Source organism: Papilio polytes, unplaced genomic scaffold (assembly GCF_000836215.1).
Source record: "Papilio polytes unplaced genomic scaffold, Ppol_1.0 DF823693.1, whole genome shotgun sequence".
NCBI classification, from domain to species: domain Eukaryota; kingdom Metazoa; phylum Arthropoda; class Insecta; order Lepidoptera; family Papilionidae; genus Papilio; species Papilio polytes.
In genome coordinates, this window is record NW_013525511.1 from 214,978 (window position 1) to 242,966 (window position 27,989).

At 35.9% G+C, this 27,989-nt stretch overlaps 2 protein-coding genes across 2 annotated transcripts in view; one reads left to right on the plus strand and one right to left on the minus strand.

Moving 5' to 3' along the window:
* LOC106103898 (putative U5 small nuclear ribonucleoprotein 200 kDa helicase) overlaps nt 1-15,974 on the minus strand; it is a 34,454-nt gene extending 18,480 nt beyond the window's left edge. The window contains exons 1-20 of the mRNA XM_013283809.1: nt 15,786-15,974; nt 15,435-15,598; nt 14,133-14,331; nt 13,306-13,542; nt 12,817-12,930; nt 12,070-12,201; nt 11,311-11,428; nt 10,019-10,149; nt 8,877-9,066; nt 8,009-8,142; nt 7,017-7,214; nt 5,920-6,064; nt 5,414-5,550; nt 4,831-4,937; nt 3,669-3,786; nt 3,005-3,102; nt 2,572-2,734; nt 1,784-1,961; nt 1,101-1,262; nt 134-269 (exon numbers count right to left, since the gene is read on the minus strand). Coding sequence (XP_013139263.1) covers nt 134-269; nt 1,101-1,262; nt 1,784-1,961; nt 2,572-2,734; nt 3,005-3,102; nt 3,669-3,786; nt 4,831-4,937; nt 5,414-5,550; nt 5,920-6,064; nt 7,017-7,214; nt 8,009-8,142; nt 8,877-9,066; nt 10,019-10,149; nt 11,311-11,428; nt 12,070-12,201; nt 12,817-12,930; nt 13,306-13,542; nt 14,133-14,331; nt 15,435-15,598; nt 15,786-15,830 — 2,906 coding nt within the window. The 5' untranslated portion in view covers nt 15,831-15,974. The remainder of the gene's footprint in view (nt 1-133; nt 270-1,100; nt 1,263-1,783; nt 1,962-2,571; nt 2,735-3,004; nt 3,103-3,668; nt 3,787-4,830; nt 4,938-5,413; nt 5,551-5,919; nt 6,065-7,016; nt 7,215-8,008; nt 8,143-8,876; nt 9,067-10,018; nt 10,150-11,310; nt 11,429-12,069; nt 12,202-12,816; nt 12,931-13,305; nt 13,543-14,132; nt 14,332-15,434; nt 15,599-15,785) is intronic.
* Nucleotides 15,975-17,898: 1,924 nt separating this feature from the next.
* Nucleotides 17,899-27,882, plus strand: LOC106103890 (probable lysine-specific demethylase 4B). The gene is made up of 5 exons (XM_013283801.1): nt 17,899-20,932; nt 24,953-25,077; nt 25,685-25,829; nt 26,369-26,473; nt 27,377-27,882. Exons 1-5 carry the CDS (start codon nt 18,344-18,346, stop codon nt 27,488-27,490), a joined length of 3,078 nt encoding a protein of 1,025 aa, XP_013139255.1. The 5' UTR covers nt 17,899-18,343; the 3' UTR covers nt 27,491-27,882.
* The last annotated feature ends 107 nt before the right edge of the window (nt 27,883-27,989 follow it).

Sequence of the window (27,989 nt, forward strand, 5' to 3'; positions counted from 1 at the left end):
AGTGTGTGCTTACGCTTTATTATAATAGTATAGACTAGTATAAATTTAACGCGGATTGAGTCAATGCAATAAATAATATATAATATAAAAATCGAATCCTACACTTAAAAACTCAATAACAGTGAGTACTAACTTATCAAGAAGCGATGCGGCCGTGTGTATCAAATCAGCTCGATGTAACTCCAGTAATGTATCCTCTTGCATCTTGTCTGATGATATTCCATATAGAGATGGTGCTCGTAACATACGTACATACAGATATGTGTAACCTGAAATTATTTTACATACTTACAACATAATACAACTTAAATTTCATAGAAGTCCCGATGCAGGTAAATAATGTTGTTGGTTCACAAATTGAAGAATTATTTTCCCGCGATTTATCGAAAATAGTATAATTTTGAAAATGATCTACAAGAAACTACAAGAAATGCAAAAATGTCGGACTATAAAAGTTAAAAAAAAAATTGAAGATGGCATTTACATTATTCACAAGCGGCTTACATATTACTTACATTATAAATGCGTAACTTTAGATGGATGGATAATCTATACAAGATTCAAGGACGTTTATTATAGTTTGTGTCCTAAACTGCTGAAAGGATCTCGATGAAATTTGTCATAAACGTAAAGGATAGTCTAGAAGAACACATAGGTTATTTACATTTTTTATAGTTCCGTGCGAACGGGAGTCGCGGGTAAAAGCTACAATCTACACATGGCTTATACGTAGTTCACACGCGGTTTACACATAATCCATATGTCTTATACGTAGTTCATACGTGGCTTGTACTATGTTCACACGTGGCTAGTACATAATAGATGTCTTATACATAGTTCACATGTGACTTATACATAACCGATATGTCTTATACGTAGTTCACAAGTGGCTTATAAATAATCCATATGCCTTATACGTAGTTCACACGTGGCTTGTACATTGTTCACACGTGGCTAGTACTTAATACATGTCTTATACATAGTTCACATGTGACTTATACATAACCCATATGTCTTATACGTAGTTCACAAGTGGCTTATAAATAATCCATATGTCTTATACATAGTTCACAAGTGGCTTGTACTAATATAACACTAACCTAGCCATGTGACAGCATCCCGCACGCTCTGCACTGAGCCGAGGACGATCTCCGCATTGAGCATGTCCGGCAACTTGCTCACCAGCTGGGACTCTATCGGCAGCTGCTGGTTTAGCAGCGACAGGTAGTACTGCAGCTCCGAGTGGTTCGTTATCAGGATACCTGTAATATTAAATTATTAACAATATAGCTATCAACTAATTTATTAAAACTTTCGTTAGACATTATACTATATAAATTATAACACGGCTAAACTATAGATATCACACAGAAAAATAGCGAGAAGTGATTAGTGTGACACACTTATTTTAGTTCTTTTGCCGAGAAATCCATACCTTCAAAGGTAGTAACATATTCGTGATAGGATCTATATTGTTTTCTACCTTAAAGATTATCAGTCAAAGTCGTATACTTCTATACTAATATTATAAAGAGGAAAACTTTGTTTGATTGTCATGAATAGGCTCAAAAACTACTGAGCCGATTTAAAATTGTTTTCACCCTAAGAAAAGTAATTTATGTGTAAGTAACATAGGCCATGTTATTTATTTTCACGTGGAGAAAGTCGCGACCAACATATAATATTAAAAAAAATCGTTTGTAAATATCCAAAAAGATTTATAACCCCGGTATTAAATTCAGATATTTATGGGTGAAATGCCAAGTTACATCAACTAACTTACCCTCTCCCTTAGTATCGTACTGAGGTCGTCCAGCACGACCCAACATCTGCAGCACATCGAGCGCGCCCAGCTCGCTCCAGCGGCCCTTGTCCGGCGAGTACACCTGCGTGCCCTTCACTATCACTGTGTGCGCGGGCAGGTTCACTCCCCACGCTAACGTCGCCGTTGACACTAACACCTGGGAAAACAGTAAATAATCTATATCTATACCAATATTATAAAGAGGGAAGATTTGTATTTTTGTATGTATTGAAATAACTCAAAAACTGGGCCATTAAAAAAAAATTGTTTGACTATTAAAAAACTATGTATCACTATATTTGTTTTACATATTTTTAATTTCACTTGGACGAAGTCGCGGGCATCAAGACATCTAGTTAATATTCCCTCATACATCTTTGTGCGTTTCCCGTTGGGTCGAAAGGTATAAAAAAGGACAATCTTGCTAATATTATAAATGCGAAAGTTTGAATGGATGTTCGTAGCCTAAACTGCTGAATGGATCTCGATGAAATTCTGCACAGATGTAGAAAATAGTCTGGACGAACACATAAGCTACTTTTGTCCCAATAAATAGTTATGGTTCCCATGGGATACATTAATATTGTTTTTAATATTTACTTATGATTCTATAACGTTTCAACATATCTCATTAAAATTTGGCACAGAAATAAAACAAACAACACATGGGATATGGTTTAAACCGAATATTAGATTCCCGAGGGATGCCTAGTATTTTTGTATGTTTTTTTAATGCTTCGCGGACAATATCTAGTAATTAAATATACCTGTATATGTCTATCAGCGAACAAATCTTCAACGAGGGTTCTGTCCACCCTGCTCATACCGGCGTGATGTATCGCGAAGCCGTACGGCAATAATTCCCTTAACTCCGGATTCTTCACCTGCTCTGCCTCCGTACGCAGCACTTCCACACTCGCTGACCCCTCTCTATCAACAAAATGTTTAGTATTAGACGTCTTCATATACTGGACGAACCAGTACAAAAGCAGACATTTTAAAATACATAGACAGTGGACATTTTTTCACCGGTATTGACATGTAATAAAATATTTTACTAAATTATAATAAGCTCCAGGGTCCCATTTTTTTATTTGATTTTCGGAGTCAAAGACTACGACGTAGTTAAATAGTTTAGCTTAAAATCGCGTGACGAAATTTAGGGTCATTTTTGCTTTTTTTGCTTATTGTTATACTCACCTTAGAAACTGTCCTAATGTATCTTTCTCTAAGCACATGTCTCGAATCGCACGCGCAGTTTTCCCCGTCTCTTTACGGGAATGCACGAAAACTAGGATCTAATAAACAGAAAAAAGACTTATTATGCTAGTGGTCGTTAGTGGCAACATATGGTCAGTGGTAACTTGTGGTCGTTGACAGCTAGTCATGTTCATTGATGTCACTTATGGTCGTTTTTTTATATAATATAAGGTGGCAAACAAGCAAGCGGCTACCTGAATCCACCGTAATGGAAAGCGATCGCTGCCCATAAACATCCGCAATTGCAAATGCTTTGCCTACCCTTAATTGACGGAGAAGGAGACGCATATAAAGAGGATATTTCCCCTTCCTATGCGTCTCTTCCGCCGTCAGATCCACTTTTCCTTCCCATCCTTTCCTATTAAGAAAAGACTGGAATGGGAAAAGGACTAAAATTAGGCTTCCGGCACCACACTCATCAGACGAAACGCGGAATTGCTTCCACTTCACGCCTGTCTTCTGTGAGGTCGTGATATTATACCGGGAGAGCCGGCCCATTCATGCGAAGATGTTAAAGAAGGCTCTACCACTGTTTATGGTAACTTATGGTCGTTGGTAGTAACTTATGGTCGTTGATGGTAAATTATGGTCAAATGGAACTCACCTGATTCCTGCCAGCATGCTCCATTGTCTTCTCATATACAATATCATTCATAACTTGAAATCTTTTCAGCGCTTTCTTCTCTGTCACACCGATGTATTGCTGTTCCAGTGCTACTGGCCTGGTATTATAAAAAAATATATTACATCGTTAAAAGGATATATCGGTTATAATTATAACATCTTATATGAAATAAATGGCAAATGTAAGAAGAATAGGGAATATACATGTATGTTTTTTTCTTTTTCTAAACGATTCTACTTGTTATAAAATAACCAGAAAAAAAATTGACTCGAAAATATAGTATTCAACCATTGAGCTAGAAATAATAAAATAAAATTACGATCATTTTCGTACGTTTAAAACGCGACCGGAGTTGTCATGAGACACGTGACGTTACTCATCAAAAATTTTTTTACAGGTATGTTTTTATAGTAATAAAAAATACTTAAAAATGTTTGATCCAATTTGGCGTCATATGCATATTGCCTATTGACAGAGGATGTACAGTAAGGGGTAATTTTCTCTTTGTGCATCCAGTCCTTTGTCGATTTATAGTAGGGAATGCTGTTCAATGCAATATCCAAAATTGATTAACAAGGAGTTCATAATCAAAGAGGTGGCGTACTAGCGACCAAGTCTTTTACCTATTTTAATATTAAAAAAGTTACAGTGAAAAACAAGAAAAGCGCGGGAAGTGTAAAGCGATCAAGATGTGATTGAAATAGATTTAAGCCAATTATAATAAAAATATGTCATCATCATCATCCACTTGCCCTTATCCCTTACGGAGGGTCGGCACAGTATGTGCTGCTCTTCTCATCTCTATCAACCGTCATATCTGAATCCACTCCTTTCTTAAGCATATCCTCTTTCACACAATCCATCCATACTTTCTTCGGTCTTCCACTTCCTTTGTAGCCATTCACATTCAATCTTAACACTTTCTGGTTCATGTCCCCATCGTCTTTTCGCATAACAATATAAAATAAATATGTATATAGTGTTATAAATATGTTACAAAGAATGAAAGTGTATTTTTTGGTGCCGCGCTGTCGGTAACAAGTAAGCGATATCTATGGGAAATAGGAATTTTCTACTTTATTGAAATCAAGATTTATGATAAAGCAATTTGAATGATGTCTAAATATTTATTTACATTTACCTGAAAGAATTATCAAAATAAAACAGTCCCTTTTCAGGTCGCACGCGCAGGAATGCAGCGACATCAGTGTAGTTGGGCAACGTGGCCGACAGACCGACAAGACGGACCTGGAATGTTTCAAATTGTGGAAAACCTTTGATTATTAAAAGACAGGACTCGTGCATTCCATTCTGTCAAACAAAAATCGTCAACAAATATCATATTTAGTAATTTGTGTAACTCGTAGACGCAAAGCTACATTTTTAAAACAGTATGCGTTCTTAAAAAAAATCCATAAAAATAAAGATATTTCAAATTTACATGTCAGGACGACGAGCACAAATGTAAGTTTTATCTTAACCAAAAACCTCACGTTAATACAAAAGTGGCAAAACAAACGGCAATAAAAATTATTTTTAAGTCAGTTCAGTAATTTCCGAGCAAAGAAAACATTTTCTATTTATATTGGCATATAACGATAGTTCTTTGTCTAGTCCATTTTTTTTTTAGTCAACGTAACAAAATCTTATAATCAACATCTTGATGCTGTAGATGTAGATGTTTTTTGTTAATGTTTCGTAAATGTGAACGCAACTTTATTTACCTCCTCCTGCGTGTGTTCCACAGTACGTAGAGTCCTTGCTACGAGCGCTTCTAACACGGGTCCTCTCTCATCATGGAGAAGATGTACCTCATCTATGATTATCAGACGTACTAGATTTGTGAACGATCTTTCTCCACCTGGAAAACACATTTAAAAAAAATATTAAAAATGTACACAAATGTCCTTAACTGCCAACCTTACAAAACCATTTTTATCTCCGTAGAATGTATAGGAAAAAATATAGCCTATGATACTGGATTTTAACGTAGCTTTTAATAGTACAGGAATTTTTAAAATCACCCCAGTAGTTTTTGAGTTATTTCAATGCATACAAAAATACAAACCTTTTTCCGTCTACATGAAATAAAAAAAGTTGTTACTCAGTGGTATTTCAAGCCCCAGTTTATAAGTTATTTCAATCCATACAAAAACAAATCTTCCCTTTATAGTCTAGATAATTGCATATACTAAACCCAAAAAAAATAAAAAATTAAAACGGCCCTTACCCTTCCTTGTAATAATATCCCATTTCTCTGGTGTGCACACAATCAGCTGTGTTGCGTCAATCTGTTCTCTCGTTAACTGATGATCTCCAGTCAATTCTGATACCTTCATATTGTAAGCTGCGAGACGTTTACTGAAGTTTCCCACCTGGGGACAATGTCTTGATTTAGAGGAAGGAAAGTTAGTGTTTTTTACTAGCTTTGGATTGTATGACAAAAAAAAACAAAAGTGCCTATCTGTTATTTTAGACTATCCGCTACATCGATACCATTTTCTAGAATATGTGTTAAGGTGGCATACGAGCAAACGACCATCTGAATCCGATAAAATGGCAAAGAGACCGCTGCCCATAGACATCCGGAATTGCAGATGCGTTGCTTAATCTTATTTGAAGGAGGAGGAGACGCACATAAAGAGGATGTTTCTCCTTCCTATGCGTATCCTGCGCCGTCGAATCAACTTTTCCTTCCCATCTTTTACTCTTAAGAAAAAGGGTGAGAAGGAAAAAGGACTAAAGTTGGTCCTCCGGTACCACACTCATCAGACGCAACGCGGAATTACTCCCACTTCACGCCTGTCTGTGTGATCGTGGTATTGCTGGCGAGCCCTACAGTACGAAGATGTTAAAGCTCTACCACTATACTTTCTCTATATATATATATATATTTTTTTTTATAACATAAGGTGGCAAACGAGCAAGCGGCCACCTGAAACCGCCAAAATGGCGAAGCGACCGCAGCCCATAGACATCTTCAATTGCAGATGCGCTGCCTACCCTTATACGACGGAGGAGGAGACGCACATAAAGAGGTTATTTCCCCTTCCTATGCATCTCCACCGTCAAATCCACTTCCTCTTCCCAACCTCTTCTTATAAGAAAAGGGTGGTAAAGAGAAAGGGACTTAAATTAGGCCTCCGGCACCACACTCATCAGACTGTACACGGATTTGCTTCCATTTCACGGCTGTCTTCTGTGTGGTCGTGGTATTACTGGGGGCGTGCCCTGCAGTGCTAAGATGTTAAAGCGGGCACTACCACTATCAATTTTTTAATCTCTGGTTGAAGTTAATTACACTATTAAAATTACTTAAATACATACCATTTCCTGTACGAGCGAGCGCATCGGCGCTACATATATAATCTTGAAGTCTTGCACACTCACAGTCCCATCATCGTTAACATGTTTCCCAACTTCTCGTAACGCACAAAGCAACGCCACGTTCGTCTTACCAGCGCCGGTCGGAGCACAAACTAGGAGATTCTCGTCACTTTCTAACGCTGCTTTTGATATACGACTCTGTAATATTAAAATAACATGTTTGTGTTGGCTCAGTGGTGGCATTTTACTACAGATCTTGGGTTCGAATCCCGCTGTACCAATCTGATTATCGATTTTTCGAATTTCATATGTATATAATTTACCCGACGTTTTAATAGTGAAGGAAAAGTAATACACATATGTAAGAAATGATATGTGTAAAGTCAACCAACCACCAGTGCAGCATGGTTGACTATGTAATATTCACTAACTTAAGTAAGTACTGACAAGTTGATCATTAAAATTCTTACATCTATACTAATATAATAAAGCATAAACGCACACTACTTAGTTATGTATGAAGTCAGCAATCACAGTATGTTTTCTAATAATTCTCTTTTAAATTAAAAAACCTTACACTTGCGACACGCTGTAGGCTACATATTTTCAAAATACTAAACTTTAAGAGTAAATAATTTGGGAAAAAAACCTTAATGTGGAAAAGAGGCTATAAACTACAAGCTGTCAACATTAGAAGGTTATTATGGTAACGATAATTTTGACAATTGCAATTGAGAATCTCACAAATGTAAACAATGTAGTTTTTATAATTTCACACGGATGTAGCCGCACGAAAACAGCTAGTCTAATATTATAAAGAGGAAATATTTATATTTTTGTATGTATTTGATTCACGTAAAAACCAATGGATCGATTTTAAAAATTACTTCACCCTTAAAAAGGTAATTTATCTGATAGTGACATAGGCTATTTTTTTTTAATTACACGTAGACGAAGCCCCGAACAACAGCCAGTATAAAATATATTCTTACCTGTATTCTATTTAATGTTTTAAATCCTTCAAACGCAGGTTGTACATATTTAGGTAACTTTTCAACAGCAACCAAAGTCTCGTCTTCATCAAATGGTTTAGGTTTCAAGGCTGGTACATGGACTTCTTCGTAACCTGCAAATAAGACGTAAGTTAGTGATGATTGTGACCGAAACTGTAAGTTCCGAAAACGTTTAGAGTATCTTACTAAAATTATAAATGCAAAAGTTTAGATGGATGGATGTTTGTTAGAGTTTGTAGCCTAAACTGCTGAACAGATTTTGATGATATTTGGTACAGATGTTGTGCATAGTCTGGAAGAACACATAGGCTACTTACTTTTGTTTTTGTTTATTCCATGAGAACAGAGTCGCGGGCGGAAGCTATTTTAAATATAATTTTAAAATTTTACCAATCAAAAGTATTTAATTCATGTATAAAGTATTGTTATTTATAGTTCCACGATTTTCTAAAGATATGAATTTCCAAATATCAGATTTTCGATTAAAATTGACCTGTGACAGACTAAAATTTCGGGTATATTATGGCCGTAATCGAAACTTTATTTTTAGCTGAATCTGAAAGCGAAAGTTCACAAATCACTAATAATCCATATCGTTTATTAGTATGAACCAAAGAGATTCAAAAACTGTATAGAGTTGGCATAACTGACACTTCACTTGAAAATTTACATATAATCTCACTAGTGTCTGATAATGAAAATTACAAAGAAACAAATAATTTAAACACCGAGAAACATCTCAGCGGGTTAAACTTTGAGATATCACCATACAAAGAAGTTACCGGTGAAAAAATCTCATTCCCTGTCTAGTCTATACTTTAGTTAAATGTCTATGGTATCAACTAACCTTTTCTCTGTTTTCTAAAAGACCCTGGTGGTAACTGACACCGTTTGTTGGCCATAAAGTGTGATCCCGCTGCGAACACCAGCTCATCCAGAGCCAGCACCTTCCTCGAGCCTAACACCTGACCACCTCCCTCCACCGTCTCCGTCTCCGCCTTCTGACGCTTACGAGGTGCTTCTGATTGCTGAGCCGTCTGAAATATTTAGAATGCATAATTTAGTCGAAAGGCAACTTTGTTTCTATCTATACTATTATAATAAAGCGAAAACATACACTTCTTTGTTGCATAAAATGTCAGCAATTACGATATTTTTAAATAATACTTTCTTTAATAAAAAGCCCTACACTTACGTCACGCTTTAGGCTATATATTTTCACGTCATTAAACTTAGGGAGTAAATATTTTGGATCAAAACCCTAATCTGGGAAAGAGACCGTAAGTCGCTGCCAACATCAAGGAAGGAAGATTGCCATGGTTTGTCATCATGTCATGTCATTTTGACATTTGCTATTGATAATTTGTCACATGTAAACAATATAATAAAATTTTCATAATTGTATGCGGATGAAGTCGCACGGGAACAGCTAGTATACTATAAACAGGATGTTTAGAAATATCTATGATATTGGAAGTAACTCGGTAATCGATTTTCTTTAAGACGAGTTGTCGCCCGCAAATGTTAACGCAAATTGCCACCTGATACGCCATTTTGATAGAGCGGAATTCAAAATAAAGTAGCCTATAATATGCCTATCCATATCAGCTACCCTCCTGTGCAAGTCCCGTCGAAATTGGCCCAGCCGTTTCCGAGATTACCCGAAACAAACGCTTGTGGACAGACAGACAAAAAATTAAATGATTTCGTTATCTCTCACTCCTCACAGACACTCCAATTTTATTATATGTATAGATATAGATTATCTAATAAAATAATAAGTAACAACAGACTTCGAATATTTTTTACTTTTTTAAGTTCTGAAAATTGCTCTTTCATCTATACTAATATTATGTAAGTAAATTTTACTTAGTTATTTAATATTCCACATACAAAATAAATTATAATTATAATTTTTGTATGTATTGAAATAACTCAAAAACTACAAGTTCGATTTCGCCAACAACCTTTATATAATAATTTTCTCACCTCTTCATCCCCCTTCCCTGTCTCCAGCTGCGCCAGGATCTTCATCAGATGCGGCTGCCGGGACATCTCCTCGCGGATGCTCTGTCTCTCGTTCTCAGACTGTGATGACGCCAACTTCGTGCAGTACAAGACTGGAATTAACATATATATTAAAAATGCAATCTTCCTAATATTATACTAGCTTTCGCCCGCGACTCTATCCGCGTAGTATTAAAATTAAAAGTAGCCTATGTAGTTACAAACATCGAGATCCGTTCAGCAGTTTTGGCTACAAACTCTAACAACCATCTAAACTTTCGCATTTATAATGTTAGTAAGATATTTAGTAATGATTGGTAAGAAGTTTGGACGGACTATAATATGTATATCTAAAACATATTAAAGAATCTTGATATTTATCACAGACTAGTTGTTCCCATGCGACTTCATCCGCATAAAATTATGAAAATTTTATTTTATTGTTTACATGTTTCAAATTATCAATAGCAAATGTCAAAATGTCAAATCTTGCTTCCTTGATGTTGGCAGCAAGTTATGGTCTCTTTTCCACATTAGGATTTTATCCAAAATATTTACCCCCTAAGTTTAATGGCGTGAAAATATATAGCCTAAAGCGTGACGCAAGTGTAGGGCTTTTTATTAAATAAAGAATTATTCAAAAATATGGTGTAATTGCTGACATCTTAGGCAACAAAGAAATGTGTGTTTACGCTTTATTATAATAGTATAGATGTAGAACATAGTTTGAAACATATAGGCTACTAAGTTAATTCCAAGCAGAAGTCGTGTGCAAAAGGGATGTGAATATTAAAACTCGTTGTCATTTTTCAATTGAAATAAGAAATTATAACAAAACTACCTTTATAACGCTGTACATAGACTTATTACAAACAGACATGACTATGTCAATTAAAAAAAATAAAGCTTTACAAAATCCATCGATAATAAATGACAAAAATTCTTTATTTAGACATTTTATATTATAAATTAGACAAATTTATTGAAATAATACTGTCGCTTTAAACTCAGAGCAACACTTCTCGTCAGGAATCAGGATGCGCGCCAAAATCCATACTTCTATTGACATTGACAGCTGTCAGCTAGGGACGTGACGTTTATGTCGATAATCTAGTGTTGCGCCAACTCTACAGCACAGTACTAATTTTGTTCTTAACAGTACTTATTTTATGAAATTGAAGAAAAATATGAAAGACAGTAGTCGTGTGTTATAAAAATAAACAATTATGTTTTTTAATCATACTGACGTAGTAAGTAATAGTAAAAAAACTTACTTGTATATCTATATTTATTGAGTACTTTAACAAAGTCAAAGCAATCATAACCCAGTAACAAGACTAGTCTGTTCTCCAGGTCTCGGTCGTCTGCCGCCTCAGCGAGAGCCTTCATCACCTGGAATTACAACAAACAGATAAAAAAGATAATTTTTTTTAATTACATTGCGAACGAAGTAGCAGGGAAAAACTAGTTAACACATACAAATATGTAATTCAAATTCTACGAAATTAGAGTTACTGAAGCATTATATAGATATTATTAGTGGATTTCTTTTTCATAAAAAAATCTACACTTTCTACATGCTACATAGTTTGAATACATATAGTCTATATGTATTCAAACTATGCAACTTAGGGGTAAATAAATTAGAAAAATAAAGCCTTCATGTCCAAAAGGGAGCATAAACTACAAGCTGACATTAAAGCAAGGTTGCCATGCCAATGTCAAAGGCCTTCGTTGTAATTTGTGTATTTGAATTTTAACATTTGCAATTGTGAATTTGACAAATGTAAACTATAAAATAAGGTTTAAATTATTTTGATGCGGATGAAGCGGCACGGGCACAGCTAGTATTTAAAATAAAATAAAAAAAACGACATTTAATCCATATCAACAATACAGTACAATTAGAAATAACAAAAAAAAGTTTTCATGTACCATTATAACTTTGGTCTAGACTTATACATATGGTTTACAATAGTCGAAAATAATTAGTAAGGTAGTAAAATTAGTAACTGTTTCCTAGTAATTCTCACCTCACTGGACTTAGCCTGCGACAGCATGGCATCAGGGAAGTGCCGGGAGAGGCGGCGCTGCAGCCAGTACGCGTCTATATCCATTGGATGAAGAGTCGCATCTCGTCGCTTCTGTGTTTGTTCTTCGGAGAGCTGGAAACGTGACGTCACTACATGAGTTTACACTTCGTATTAGTTGATTTGGCAGGGGATGAGACGTATAGGAAGGGGAAATATCCTCTTTTGGTGTAGTTACCAACACATAAAAGAAATTATGGAAATAGGAAGTGAATTAGGCATAGATGTGGACACATAGAAAGAAAAAAACATCTTTTCTTTGCAACCCCTCCTCTGTTGATTAAAGGTAAACAACGCATCTAAAATTACAGATTATATATGTGTAGTGGTTGCTTGTTTATAATAAATTTAGACGGTGGCTACCTTATTTAATAACAAAAATAAACAATAGAAAAAGTAATAGCTTTGTCTTTGTTCTTTAAATGGAAGAGAGAAGGATGCAAATATACATTTTTGTAGGAACCAATGTAGTTTGACTTATAATATTTAAAAATTGTAATACAATTTTATTAACATTTTACTTATATTAAATGCCTAAGATTTGAATGGATGGATGTTTAAATATATCTGTAAAATAAATCAACAGATCTTAATGTATATGTTAATTTGGTACAGATTATCACTTTCTGGATGTTTTTTTAATGGATGAAGTCACAGGCAAAAGCTACTCTGATTAGAAACATTACTCACATTAGCATGTATGCTGTTCTTCTTCCCTTCTCCATCACTATCATCTTCTGCACTACTCTCTTTCCCCTGCTCATTGTCCGATCCCTCCCCTTCCTCTTTATCCTCATCCCGCACCTGAAAAATATATTCAAACTATTAAATACACTAATAATATAAATGCGAAAGTATAAATGAATGTATGTAAGAGTTTGTAGCCTAAACTGCTGAACAGATCTCGATGAAATTTAGTATAGATGTAGAAAAGATTCTGATAGAACACATCGGCTACTCACTTTTTTTTTAATTCCACGCGGTTGGAATCGCGGGTAACAGCTAGTAAATTATAAACATAACTTTTAAAACGGACCATTTTTTAAAATTCCTTCACCATTTGAAATCTACATTATCCACGAGTACCATAGGCTACTTTGTTTAATAATTTCCCACAGGCGAATTCGCGGGCAACAGCTAGTCTCTGTTAAACCTTTGAAAGAGTAATAAAAGAATTACCTCTCCGTATGCATCCTCATCATCTTCTTCCGAAGATTCTTCAAACTGCACGTTAATACCATATGTCTCATCTATTTCTGTGTTACCCTCGGACGATGTTACATTAAAATCAGTAATCTTCTTGCCAAGGTTCACTAGTAATGCGAACCTTTCATCTGGTAGCGCACCAATTAGAACTTCTATCTCTTTCTTTCTTTCCGGATCTTTTAGTTTATCATTCTTTAGTACCATTAGGACCTGGAATATTTCAGAAGCAAACATAAGGGTCTATTATCTTTTGTGTTTATGCCAGTATAAGAGGACAGTTGCAGCCCGACAAGGATTGTTTTAGATGACTATTATACCAGTTTTATGCCAGCGCTGATATTGCCCTACTGTCGAACTGTATTAGTATAATGTGAATCAAGTAAAAAGTCATTAAAACAGACATGTACAATCAGCTTCATATGTATTCAAGCATTATAAAACATTATAATATACAGAACTAGAATATTTATGGTCAGAGACCTATAGAAGAAGCATAAATATTTTTTAAACCTAGGATTTAGAGAACCCAAGGTGAGACTCAGTGATGACTGAACCCGAGTCATAGTTGGGAAGTGACACTGCATGTTAGGTATCATCCACTAATCATGTAAGGCTCAAAAGGCAGGAAGCCTTATAAAACATTGCATTAATTCATCTCTGAATGTACATCACTTAATAAATACTTAAATTTTATACTAAAAACTTTTTTTTATCTATAGGATGGGTAACCTTACATGTCTCCAGTGAAGGATGAGGTCATGATGTTAAAAAATGTCATGATTAACCTATCTCATACCCACCTCATCACAAGCTCCACACAGCAGTCCTCTAGGCTGATCTCCAAGTGTGCTCTGCATAAAGGATAGCAGTAATTCATACGCATGCCGCGTGTGTTGTGTCCTCGGACGGTATAACACGCCCGGTGTATCATCAGCCCATGCTGCACGGGCTGTCTTCGATTTAGACAATTCGTATGTAGCTTCGTCACGTTTCTGACGTCTGTAATAATGTTGAACATGTATCAATGTTGATAGATTATTTTTCTTAATAGAAGATGCTAACAAACCATAGACATTTATAATTTAGAGTGGGTGCACACCATTGACTAAACTATTTAAGAACTGTTGTATAATTGTAGATTGTCAATTGTTTTGCAGCCAATCCAACTGTTTAGTTGCATAACTAAAATTCGAGTACTATGCACACCTACATATAAGCTCAAAGGAATCAAAGTGAGACTAAAGTTATGGAACAGTTTAGTCAAAAGTGTGCACTCCTATAGAGCAAATGCATTACAGTATAGTGATGGGACTCAAGTGATTTTTTTACACTCAAGTCACTGTGTACTCGTAACTTTCTCACTTGAATGCCACTTGTGTGAAGATAAGACTCGAGTGATGTCTACAGACGCGAGTCACTCGGAATATAAAAATAGAGTAACTAAAATTTAAAACCAATAAAACAATGTTAATTTAACATAAAGAATTTATTTTCGCATTAACGTAAATACTACTCAAAAAATCTGTACAAAATGTGTAAAAACGGTATTTTCCTTTAAACTAAACCTGTCAACATAATCAAGAAACCTCTCATATCAACTATTAGTTGAAATTTTATAATGTACTACTAATAAGTTCTAATCCATTTTAATTAATTCTAACAAGTAATTTTCATGAGATCCAAATATGAAAAGTTTTTTGTTCTTACACAATTTTGATAATAAACATGCTTTAAAATTAACTTAAAAGAATCTTAAATAAACTCAACAAAAGGACAGAAATAGTGTGTTTTTATTTAAAAAGATAACAAATTTAACTGAAAATGCTGTAAGAATTTCTTACTCCGCTTAGTATAAACCAACAAAGTGGTTAGGAGTCACTCGCAACTCGAGTAGTCAAAAATTTCACTTGAGTCAGAGTAAGATAAAAATGACTCAAGTTACTCAAGTAAAATGCAACTCGAGTCCCATCACTAATACAGTAGTCAGATATCTTGGTGACATGGAACATCAATGAGTCCGTAACACAATTTAAGGATTACAGCATAAAGAGATATGGATTATAGCACCTTTATTGATAGTACTGTACACAAATATCACTTACTTAGCCTTTCTCTCCTCAGCCTTATCTGGCTTGGTGCGTTGTGCTCGATCACCCATCTTGGTCCCACCAAGCTTACCCGACAAGGAAAGCACCTCGCCCGTCGCCTCATCTCTACCACGGCGTTCTATCAGACGTACATCAGCTTGGAGTACAAGATTTGAATTCTAGAAAATAACGTAGCATAGTTTAGTTTTCCAGAGTTTTTTTTTATAGAAACCAGTACGTTTTAAAGGACTTTAGTAAGTTTATCAGAAAATTGAATCAAGGAGTTGAATAAAAATGGGTAGCCAGTGTTAAACAATCCTGTGTAATATACTCGAAATTGCACAACACAATCAACGAAACACTTACCGCCTTATATTCATATTGCAACTGTCTGGCAGCTGCGTCCGCCATGGCAAAGTTATTTTACACAATATACCCTTATTTTCATCCACATACATATAAAACTCACTACAACAAAATGTTACAAACTGAATTGAGGTTATGTGTAGCGGTTATAGAGAAGCCATCTTTTTATTTTGGTATGTTTTGGCCAATATTTGTCAACTTAAATACAGAGTATATGATAAAATTTTAAGTGACCATATGCGCGCGAAACTGCGCAAAACAACCAGAAATGGACTTATTTTTTTTTTAATTCGCTTATCTTCTTATAAATAACAGTTTTGTTAAAATTCAGGTTTAACGAAGACTGTTTCCAAAAATGGTTTTGAGTTACATTTTTTTTTAGTGTATATCTGGTAACATCTATGGTTCGAAGATTATTTTCTTTTTGTAATGTTGGTATCAGGGACATATAAAAAAAAAAGATAAAAAAAACGTAAACCTAAGAACACAAAAATTCAAGAACCAAAAATATTCAGTGTTTGAATTTGATGCATTGTATACAACTTTATTTATTTATTTTAGAAAAGATAACGTGAATCTTATTCCAAAGACAGACAGAACACTTTTAGGACGCCTTACAATTTATAATTGAAAGGATTTTAAGAAAGAGCTATAAATATGCGTATAATATGAAAGATCCAAACACCGAAGCGTTTTACATAATTTTTTATGCATACGATTAGGTTCTCAAGGTTTCAAAGTCACGTGGCTTAGTTTACATCAGAGTTCATTTACATTTGGATCAGCTGTTAGATAACGGTTCTGTAATTTGTTAGAAACAAAAACAGCGGGTTTGCGTTGAGTTTGCGCGTGTGCGTCTGATGATTCATTCATCAGTTGTAATGCAGTTGCAGTTGAGGTGGGATGAATCGCATGTAACAAGGAGAACGTTAGTTATGAGTGTGGAGGTACACTGGTAGAGGTAGACATAGAAAGAGATGGATGGATTGCATGAAAGGTGACATGATCATGAAGGGAGCTTTCACATCTTTCATCCTCGATCGCGAGGAATCTAGTACGCTGTACATCATCATCATCTTTCTCCTTGTCCTACTCCCGTAGGGTGGGCGCTACTTGTTTTAATCAGTCATCACTCCCTTTTTGATCATGTCACCTTTCACGCAATCCATATATTTCTTTCTAGGTCTACCTCTACCGGTGTACCACACTCATAACTAACGTTCTTCTTGTAACATGTGATTCATCCCTCATGCCATCAACATGCCCATGCCCACCTTACTAACCTTTTACTCCTTACCACATGTAGTATCTTTTCATCCGTTCCTTTTAGTGCCCATATGTGCCTTGTAAATTTTTTCCTTTACTTTAAGTGGAGGGTCGCTTATAGTAGGCTATACAATGGTACACAATACTTTTAAACCAACCCGGCATGCTTATTAGACTGAAGTCTTTGACAGTCTTCGAGATAATAAATGTGAGCTCTGTTCATCACATTCCATGTAGGTCTCATGTTATTGTACATACGTAGTACTTTGTAATCAGCCTTCAAAAAGTGGTTGAGGATAGAGGTCGATACCCCCAGACAGAGCAATTTGCAAATAAAAAAATAATGAACTTAATAAGTTCGATAAACATAAAGTATTAAAAAAACACTGTTTGCATAGTTTTTGAAATGGTTAATTGAATTTCTAAAATATTGTTTTGTCTAATTTTTTCAATGTAAATAAATCGTTTTTTTTTATAAACTTCTTCCTTAATTTCTGGTTTATTTTCAATTTCATGTATTGATTTTTAAAAGGAAACGATGAGAAACTGTGTAATGTTTGCATCTCTTTCATATGTACCTATGTGTGAGTGAGTGACGCAGAATGTCGAGTTGAAATATTACCACCAACATCACTAAAATACAGTTCGCCCCGAACTCCGCGCCGGCATCTTGTCGATTACGATTGTGACATTTCGAATAACAAGTGTCAAAGTGTTGTGTTTATAGAACTTAAAATGGCGACCCCATCAAACGGCAGCGGTAATTTAGTGGAGGACTTCGAGGAGGCTTTTCAGGTGATGATAATCTTATTAAAGTTGATATGAATTGTATAAGTTTTCGTCCTAGATAACCTTAGGGAATGATACAATTTATTTTGTCAGCTGTCACAATAACGTCCGCAATACCAACATAAGGATAAAAAAATCATAGAGTTATTACATCAGTGTTACCGTAGTTAGTAGAAGCTTCATAAGTTGAACCCGAATATTGAACACGAAAAAGAGTCGGGCTGAGTGAGTACGTGACCCAATTCCACTTATGCGGCTTCTACGGTGCCTAGAGATTTTGATTGCAAGCGCATCTCATTCATGTCGGCCATTTTACTGATAATGTTTTCAACTAATTATTTGACTGTATTCGCGTGTGTATTTATGTAATTGTCAGAAGAAAACTTTAACGCAATCTTATTTTATTAATCCAAAGACAATCTAACGCAATGTTGTGGGAAATAATCGTGTTTCATGCGTGATTAAATATTGTTGATTTTATGCAAGTTTGTTATTAAAAAACGATGTCTGTGACCGGCGACGATGCATCGGGTGGATCCGGTAGTGGGATATCTATCCAAGTGTTTCGCCCAACGTGGGACGAATTTAAAGATTTTAATAAATATGTTCAGTATATGGAATCGAAGGGAGCTCATAAAGCTGGTCTCGCGAAAGTGATACCACCGCCGGAATGGGTTCCAAGGAAGAAGGGATACAATTTGGACGAGCTGAACATCACAATACCGTCACCTATATGTCAAGTGGTCACCGGAAAGCAAGGTTTGTTTCAACAAATTAATATACAGAAGAAGTCAATGACGGTGAGGCAGTTTGCAGTTATGGCGAACTCCGCGAAGTATTGCACGCCTCGGCACACGAATTACGACGATCTGGAGAGGAAGTATTGGAAGAATGTCACATATGTTGCACCTATATATGGCGCTGACGTAAACGGGAGTATCACAGACCCTGATGTAAATGAATGGAATATAAATCACCTCGGAACAATCTTAGATTTTGTAAACTCCGATTACGGTATTGAAATAGATGGTGTTAACACTGCTTATCTGTATTTCGGAATGTGGAAGACGACATTTGCCTGGCACACTGAAGATATGGATTTATACTCGATAAATTATTTACATTTTGGCGAACCTAAAACTTGGTATGCCATCCCACCGGAACATGGTAAACGGTTTGAAAGAATTGCATCCGGTTTCTTCCCAACGTCAGCGAAAACTTGCCAAGCCTTCCTCCGTCACAAAATGACATTAATATCTCCACATATATTAAAACAATACTCCGTTCCTGTGAATAAAGTTACACAAAAAGCTGGGGAAATCATGATAACATTTCCGTATGGCTATCACGCTGGTTTCAATCATGGATTTAACTGTGCGGAGTCTACAAACTTTGCTGCACCGCGTTGGGTTGAATATGGCAAGCGGGCATTGCAGTGTACATGCAGTAATGATATGGTGAAAATCTCTATGGATACATTTGTAAAACGTTTCCAACCAGACCGCTACGAGTTATGGCTTAAAGGTGAAGATGTCGGTTGTCATCCAGAACAGCCAGAGAAGATGGTGCCGGCTCCTCATCCTTCCGGTCAGGACATTCTTTGTAATAAAAACAATACTGAACTACCTGAATCCTTCATTGAGGCGGAGATTGAGGGTCTGAAAAAGAAGAAGAGACATCCACTTCATTTGAAAAGAGCCATGGCTAGTAAGAGTATATCCGAAGGTGCGATTGCTGTATCTATCCTTGGTCATGATGTTATGGATGACGATGAAATGACAATGGCAGAAGGGGACCTTGATATGATGACATCAATGAAAAGACAAATGATGCCTTTATCACCTAATGACACCCAACTGGATGCTCTAGAAGATATTTGGCTGAAAGGTGATGAGATGGAACCCTCAGAAGCTCAGCAACCGGATGTTGGCTATATGGACTCTGATAAAGACTCAGATTATGAAGACCCGAGCGCTAAGAAGATAACAAAACCAAGAAGGAAAAGGAAGGATGGCATAAAGAAAGAACTCAAAGATAAAGTGAAAGAAGATGACGAAACTATACCAATGCCCAAGAAAACGCCACCAGTTAAAACACAAAAGAGAAAAGCTAAGACTAAAAAGCTATCGGAAGAGCAACTTGAGGATATGGCAGCTGTAGTATCAAACTGGGATTCGCCACCTCATGAAGCTGATGAGCCGATTACAACAAAACCTGAACCTGTAGCGGCTTCCAATCCAATATTAAAAAGTTTACTTAATAAAGATAGTCCAAGCCCAATGAAAGATAAAAAGGAACCCAAAAAACGCAAATCCTTAAAGGACACAGAACAGGTGGAAAAACAGAAGCACGAAAAGGCAAAGAAAGAAAAGAAGAAAGAGGATGTTGTCAAGAAAGAGACATCAACAGATAAGCCGGAAAAGAAACCCAGAAAACCGAGGACTCCTAAAAAGAAAGTCATCGTAGAATATAACGATGTTCCAGAAACATTTGTACCAAATCATACAGTCACACGAGTTTTGGATCTAGATACAAAGGAATCTAAAGAAACTATAACAGAAAGAAAGACAGACGTAGTCTCTCCCGTTACATCTAGTTCGAATAGCCCAGTCTTACTAAAGTCACCCTTGCCCACAAGAGTTTATTCCAATCTACGTGTCAGCCCCAACACACGGCCAACAAATATAGCAATAAATAAAAATCCAGCCGCATTCCAAGGGGAATTTCACAAATTCATGGTCACAGCGAAACTCAAACCTGAACCATTGCCTTTGCCAACAATGCGTATACCGAAGAAAAAACCACCGAAAACCAAATACACGGAACAGAGTTCACGGACTGTTGCCACTCCAGTACTTACTGAACCACCTGTCCCTAAATGTCAATACAATGATGATATATTTGTCAACAGACCTTTAGATTTTAGAATGAATTCCTTCCAACAAGGACCTCAGAATGTACCTTCTGATCCTGTAGTTGAACCACAATGGAATGGAGATTACCAACAACCACTATTACAAAATACACAGCCAACATACGGTGAAGAATCAAACTATTACAGGAGTCCGTACCAAACACCGTGGTATGGTTATAGAAAATAAATTGTCTTCAGTATTCTTTAGCTTATATAGCACAGTTTTACATTCAGTTCATAATTCTCAAGATATTAAGAATCACAAATTTTGTATTGCAACTATAGAAGTGTATTTACGTAACTGATTTTACTAGTTTTATCGTATTTGATATTTTTTCCCTAAATAATTCAATGTTTTAGTTTAAAGTATTTTTGACTTCCCAAAAGGAGGTACTCAATTCGTCTGTATGTATGTCAATATTGAGTAAATGGGATAAAACTATTAAAATTAATTAAAACTCGATTATGGGGAATTTTTATTTCTTATATACTTAATAGTGTGATTATGCTAGTTAAGCTTGAGGTTATGAAAAAACTTTGAAAGTATAAGTCTTTTCAAATGTCTTGGCGGCTCAAGATCTGTGCCTTCTCTTTATGCAGCTTCACCTGTGTTCCACAGTCAGATGTTTCAAGCCTTCAAGATATTTGACTATTATTATACCTTCTGTGTTACAAGCAATATTTTAGTTGATTTCTATCAAATGTATTTAAAATAAGTATTATCTGTAAATATCCCCAATATATTGAGCCGCAGATTTATAAGAAGTTCAGTCAAAAGTTTAATTGTCCAATTAAATTTGCCAGATATGTATATATTTATTTTATCCATTATTTTAATTTACTGTTTAAAATTGTGACTGTTTGATTATAAGGTTTTATTTCATAAATAAATATAATTAGTAAAATTACAATATATTTATTCTTTATTTTTTAAATAACTATATATAACAAAGTCCCTCATATTTAATACTTGTATTTTACTGGTTAGTCCAGTATTATTAAAAAAGAATAATATTGCACAGTTTTAACTGTAAACTCTAATACAATCCAATACCTAGAATTTTTGAAAAGAAAATATGAATTACTAACTTTTGCCCGTGACTCCGTCTGCGTGGAAATAAAAAAAAAAGCAAAACTAAGTAGCATATGTGTTCCAGAATGTCCTCTACGTCTATGCCAAATTTCGTCGAAATCCGTTCAACCGTTTACATTACAAACTCACAAACATCCATCCATCTAAACTTTGACTTTTATAATATTAGTTTGGTATAAATTAAAATAAAGCTTTTATTGCTATTCTTACAGTCAAATAATGATTTAAATTTACAATTTAACTACTATTTAAATTTAGAGAAAATCTATAAAATTCGAGTGATATATGAGTAAATAAAAACAATTAAGTTGTCTATGTGTTCTTCCAGACTATCTTCTACAACTATGCGTAATTTTATTAAAATCCGGTCAGCCGTTTAGGCTACAAACTCTAACAAACATCCATCTAAACTTTCGCATTTATATCAGTATAGACTAGCTGTTGACGGGACTTCGTCATGTAATAATAAGATAAAAAGTAGCCTATAATTTGCCCGTCTATGTCAGCTACCCTTCAGTAGAAATGCGGTCGAAATCCGAACCGTTTCCGAGATTACCCGAAACAAACGCGGCTAAAACAGACAGTCACAAAATAATTTTAAATGCGATTTTGGTTATCAGCAATGCAAATCTTACTTCTTACTAATATTATAAATGCGAAAGTTTAGATGGATGGATGGATGGATGTTTGTTAGCGTTTGTAGCCTAAACGGCTGAAAAGATCTCCATGAAATTTGGCACAGGTTTAGAGCATACTCTGGAAGAACACTTAGGCTACTTTTTATCCCTGGAATAGTTACGGTTCCCGTGGGATTCATTAATTTAGTTTTTTAAAGTTTACTCGATCATTCTGCAACGGTTCAACATATCTTATTGAAATTTGGCACAGATATAAAACAAAGTCTGGTGTATACGTGGGATAAGGTTCATCCCCGAGAAATGTCCGGTTCCCGAGGGATACGTAGCTTTTTGTAATTTTTGTAGTTTGTATGTTTTCTAATACCACGCATACAACAGTCGCGGGCAACAGCTCGTACATCATATTTCCGAAAGTTGAAATGTTTCTTTCGATATTACAAACAGACACTCCATTTAATTAAATGTATCTATAGATCAGTGTTAACCGCCGGAAGACATGTATTGCTGTCTGTTTACTCAAAGAGATTGAAAGCGATAACGGTATGTATAAAAATGTTATGACACTCGATATCACTTGAAATTCCCCATTTAATCTATACTATTATAATATTGTAAATAGAAAAGATTTGTATTTTTGTATGTATTGAAACAACTCGAAAAATACTAGGTCGAATTTAAAAATTCTTTCAACGTCAAAAAGGTAATTTATCTGTTAGTAAAATCGACTGTGCTTTTTATTATTTTTTTAATTCACGCGGACGAAGTCGAGCAACAGCTAGTAGGTATTAAAATGGCATGTTTATTTTAATTTGAATAAAAAACAAATGTACTTATTGTTTATCAATTGTTACTGAATGCTGAGTATAATATTTACTATAAATAAGCCAATTTTGCGATAACTATGTGGTTATAAAACTTTGTGGTTAGTTTATGGCGAAAATCAGTTAAAAATGTACTTGTAAATGTCAAAAAGTAGTAAATAAATCTTTATTTCTTATACTTATAGAAAATATTGGAGAATGTATATATACTAATATTATAAAGAAGAAAACTTTGTTTGTTTGTAATGTATTCATTCAAAAACTACTGGGCCAACTATAAAAATTCTTTCACCGTTAGAAAGGTAATTTATCTGTGAGTAACGTAGGCTATTATTACTTATGTCGAGGAGCTATCTATACTTCTATACTAATATTATAAAGAGGGAAACTTTGTATTTTGATTGTAATGAATATGCTTAAAAACTACTGGGCCGATTTAAAAAAAATCACAGTTAGAAAGAAAACTTATCTGTGAGTAACATTGGCTATATTTTACCATTTTTTTATTCCACGCGGACGGAGTCACGGGCGAAAGCTAGTTATATAAAATGAGTGGATTTTATTTCGGTCTGTTTAAAACTAGATAACTTCTTGTCTGTCTTGTCTTTGTGTATTTATATTTTTACTGATTGAAATGAGCAACGTAAAAAGGTATTGTAGTTTTAAAATGAAAAATTTTAACAGTATTATAAGTAAATGTTTTCTTTATTCACATAACCTATAAATAATTTCGTAACAAATGCTTTCTATACCGGAGAATCGTATCTCTTGAATTAAAAATTCATAGTATATTTGAACAAATGAAGCTGCAATTGCAATGGTGTCGACAAAAAGTGCCATGGGTTTCGTTAAAAGAGGGAGGCATAGTTGCGCCCCTTGACGCCTATAAACTCTTGACTATTATCCAATCTGACGTTAAGTCATGTGGTTGAAAGTTGGTACCCGCTTTACTAAGTACTAGCTGTTCCCATGCGATTATATCCGCATAAGATTATAAAAAAATATTTTACTGTTCAAATTTGTCAAAATGTCAATTGCATATGTCAAAATGACATGACATGATGTCAAACCATGGGAACTTTGCTTCCTTGATGTTGTCAACAACTTATGGTCTCTTTCCCACATTACGGTTTTTGTCCTAAATATTTACCCCTATGTTTACCGTCGTGAATTTTCACTACTATACTTATAGCCCTATACTTTTTTATATAGCCTAAAGCGTGACGTAAGTATAGAGCTATTTATTAAAAAAAGAGTTATTCGAAAATATGCTGTAATTGTTGACATCTTAGGCAACAAAGAAGTGTGTGTTTACGCTTTATTATAATTACTAAGTATTTATTGACGCTTCTCATGCCTTTCTGTCGTTCTTGGACGGAAATACTGACGCCGGCAACTTTTCAATCCTTTGCCTTCATGATATTCCTGCTGTTTTACTAAAGTGTTGGCATTTCTGTGCCAACAAGTACCTCCTTATACTCTTCTATACATCTCTATCAACTGTCATATATCATATCTCATATTACGCAAACAGCTTTTCACACAGTCGACTCAGTTTCTTCAGTCCTTCGTAGCCATGATCATCTCTGTTCATATGTCCATACCACGCTAACCAATTTTATATTTATTTTCAAACGACTTTTCAGGCATGTCTGAATGTGCTGACGAAGCAGGAGGTGTCGCCGTGCGTGGAGAAGGAGGAGGTGAAAGTAGAAGTGGAAAGGTTTATAGACCACGCCCGTCAGATGGAAGCATTCTTCTTGCAAAAGAGGTAATACTTTAGCTACGTTAGCAAATTAGATCTACGAGTATAGGTTATTTTGTAGAAAAGTTTTGTCTACTATTTCTCTTATACTTGACGTAGGTTTTGTAGGTATTTAGTAGTTTTCCTCGATGGCTCAGAGGTTTAAGAATTTGACTTGTAATCCACAGATCCTGGGTTCGAATCCCGCCTATCAATGTGATATTCGATTTTCATACGTATATTATTTACCTGAAGTTCTAACGGTGAAGGAAACATCATGATGAACATCGGCGATGAAATTCAAAGATATGTGTGTGAAGTCAACCCGCAGTGCAGCTGGATTATTCTCACCCGTCACCCCGCTTTGTCCCCACGAGAGAATAAAAGTTTTATACTTGCCACCTTTAATCCCACTATCATCATTAATGTGAAAGATGGAACAGTTAGGAAATAAAATAAGTTCCAACCGTCACCTCTTCGCAAACGGTGGGACAGATGAAACTTATGCTTATCTCCACGTGGGGACGGTGGGGTGACGGTTGGGAATAATCCGTGCAGCATGGTTGCCTAAGGGCACGCTCTGAGCTCCTCAGTGAGGACATATAGAGAGGTGGTGATTGGTGATTATGTCCAGGTTTCTGCTGTCAGCGATGAAACCTGAACTCCTAGTGAAGGAAGACAATAACGAGTTGAAGTGTGAATTGCAGCGAAAGGATGAGCTCTTACGACGACATTATGATAAAGTGACTCAATGGCATGGATTACTTGCTGATTTACAGGTAATTGCATTTGTCACTAGATGGCGTTATATCTTTTTTATTTTTATGTCTGGTATACAAATGGCCGGTATAAAAGTAGCCAAACCAAGCATAATCTATGCTTTTTTATGGGTTATTTTATTGCTGTCACTATATGGCGTTGTATCGTTTTAATTTTTATGTCCGGTTTACAAGTAGCCAGCACAGCTAGACATTAGTGTTCACATTGCGCCAGTTCATTGATGGAATGCAACTGTTAAGGTGTACTCGTCAAGTGTGTACTAGGAATAATGGGATAAAATAAATTTTAAAAAGTCTATTTTACGGAGGGATTTGTCTTAATGTAGACATAAATGATATGTTTAATGACGTAATGTCAACTTACTGGTCAGGCGCAACTGACCGTTCTATTCCCAAATACAACTTTACTGTTTTCTAACATTTTAAGTCAGATATACTTTCTCGAAGCGTTCCATACAACTTCATACAATGTATATTAAAATCTCATTCTAATACACTCGAAATACAAGGTACAGGATATAACAAAGACTATGCTATAGGGTCATACTGTGTACAACAAGTGTCAACAACAGAGCGCACCGGCCGCGCTGCAGCAAGCCGCCTCGCCAATGCCGCAGCCTTGCGCCGTGCAACAAAGTGTACAGGTATACGCCGTTTCAAATTTATTACCCGCTCGAGGTAAGCTGCAGTCGCATATTTTACGCACATTTATAAGATAAAGGAATAACAGTGAGGTAATGCCTTACCTTAAAAACACAGAAAAATATAAATTATAATTAAATTGTTTGTTCATAGTTTGAGCTTACCCTGACCTTACCCTTTGTCCTGAATGAAGGGCACATCAATTATGACATTTAGGGGTCTCGCCACTGGCTGATAGAGGCTCAGATAGCTTAAAAGTGACGTCACTGTCAGAATACCAGAATCCGATATTTCCATCACATATTTTATACGTTCGATTGTGACCTGAGTATTTACAAGAATTGTGGGACAGACCCTAATTATTTTTCCGCCCTACTTGCAAAAAATTGCTGCCTTACCACAAATTAGACACCCTAGCACACATAACATTGTACTCTACGCAGACTTTTGATTTGTCAAATTGTGTGGCTTTGCCCTCTCCTATTCACTCGAAGCTACAAGTTGTGGTACTTTCTGTATGTGATTTCCGACAATTTGGAGCTGAATGTAGCATTTAGCTGTCAGTGTGTCATCGAAACAGGCGCAGTTATTTCAGAACGAAGAAAAGCAAAAAAGACCCAAAATTTCGTCACGCGATTTTGAGCTAAACTATTTAACTACGTCGTAGACTTTGACTCCAAAAATCAAACAAAAAATGGGACCCACCTGCAAGCATTACCTTTCGAATAAAAAAAGAATTATCAAAATCGGTCCACTAGCGACGGAGTTATGCCGTACTACGCATAAAAAAACAGACGAATTGAGTACCTTCTTTTAGGAAGTCGGTCAAAAAGGCTGTAATGTAAGCGAGCTATCCATCGGTTTTATAGATTAGTGGGTTTTCAGTAAACAGCAGTGTTGTGCAGGCGCAGCAGTTGGCGGCGCAGCAGGCGGCGCTGCAGCAGCAAGCTCTGCAGCAGCAGCAGGTACCGCGCCCCCCGCACCCGCCCGCCTACCCCGCCGTGCCCCAGCGCCGGTAGCCCTCCGCACCCCGCACACTGTGCCTTAATGTCCGATATTTATATTGTTGAATACGAGCTGTCGCCCGCAAACTTCCTTAGCGCGTATAAAATGGCCATCAATCCGCGTGCATTTACCTTCCAGCTATGTTTCAGTCAAATTCCCGTCCAAATTTCGTCAAACCCATTCCAGAGATAGCGGTCCGGTTTCCATTTTGACAGCGCGAAATTAAAAAAAAAAAGTAGCCTATAACATGCCCGTCTATGTCAGCTACCCTCCAGTGAAAGTCCAGTCGAAATTGGCCCAGCCGTTTCCGAGATTACCCGGATCAAAGGCTGCGGACAGACAGACAAAAATTTTTAAAGGCGTTATCAGCAACGCAAATGCATCATCTTCCCGAAATCTGCAATTTTTTCATTGATATTACAGACACTCCAATTGTATTATATGTATAGGTATAGATTTAGATTAGAGTATTCAAATATCTTGTAGGATCAAGGTTATGTACGCGCTGCACCC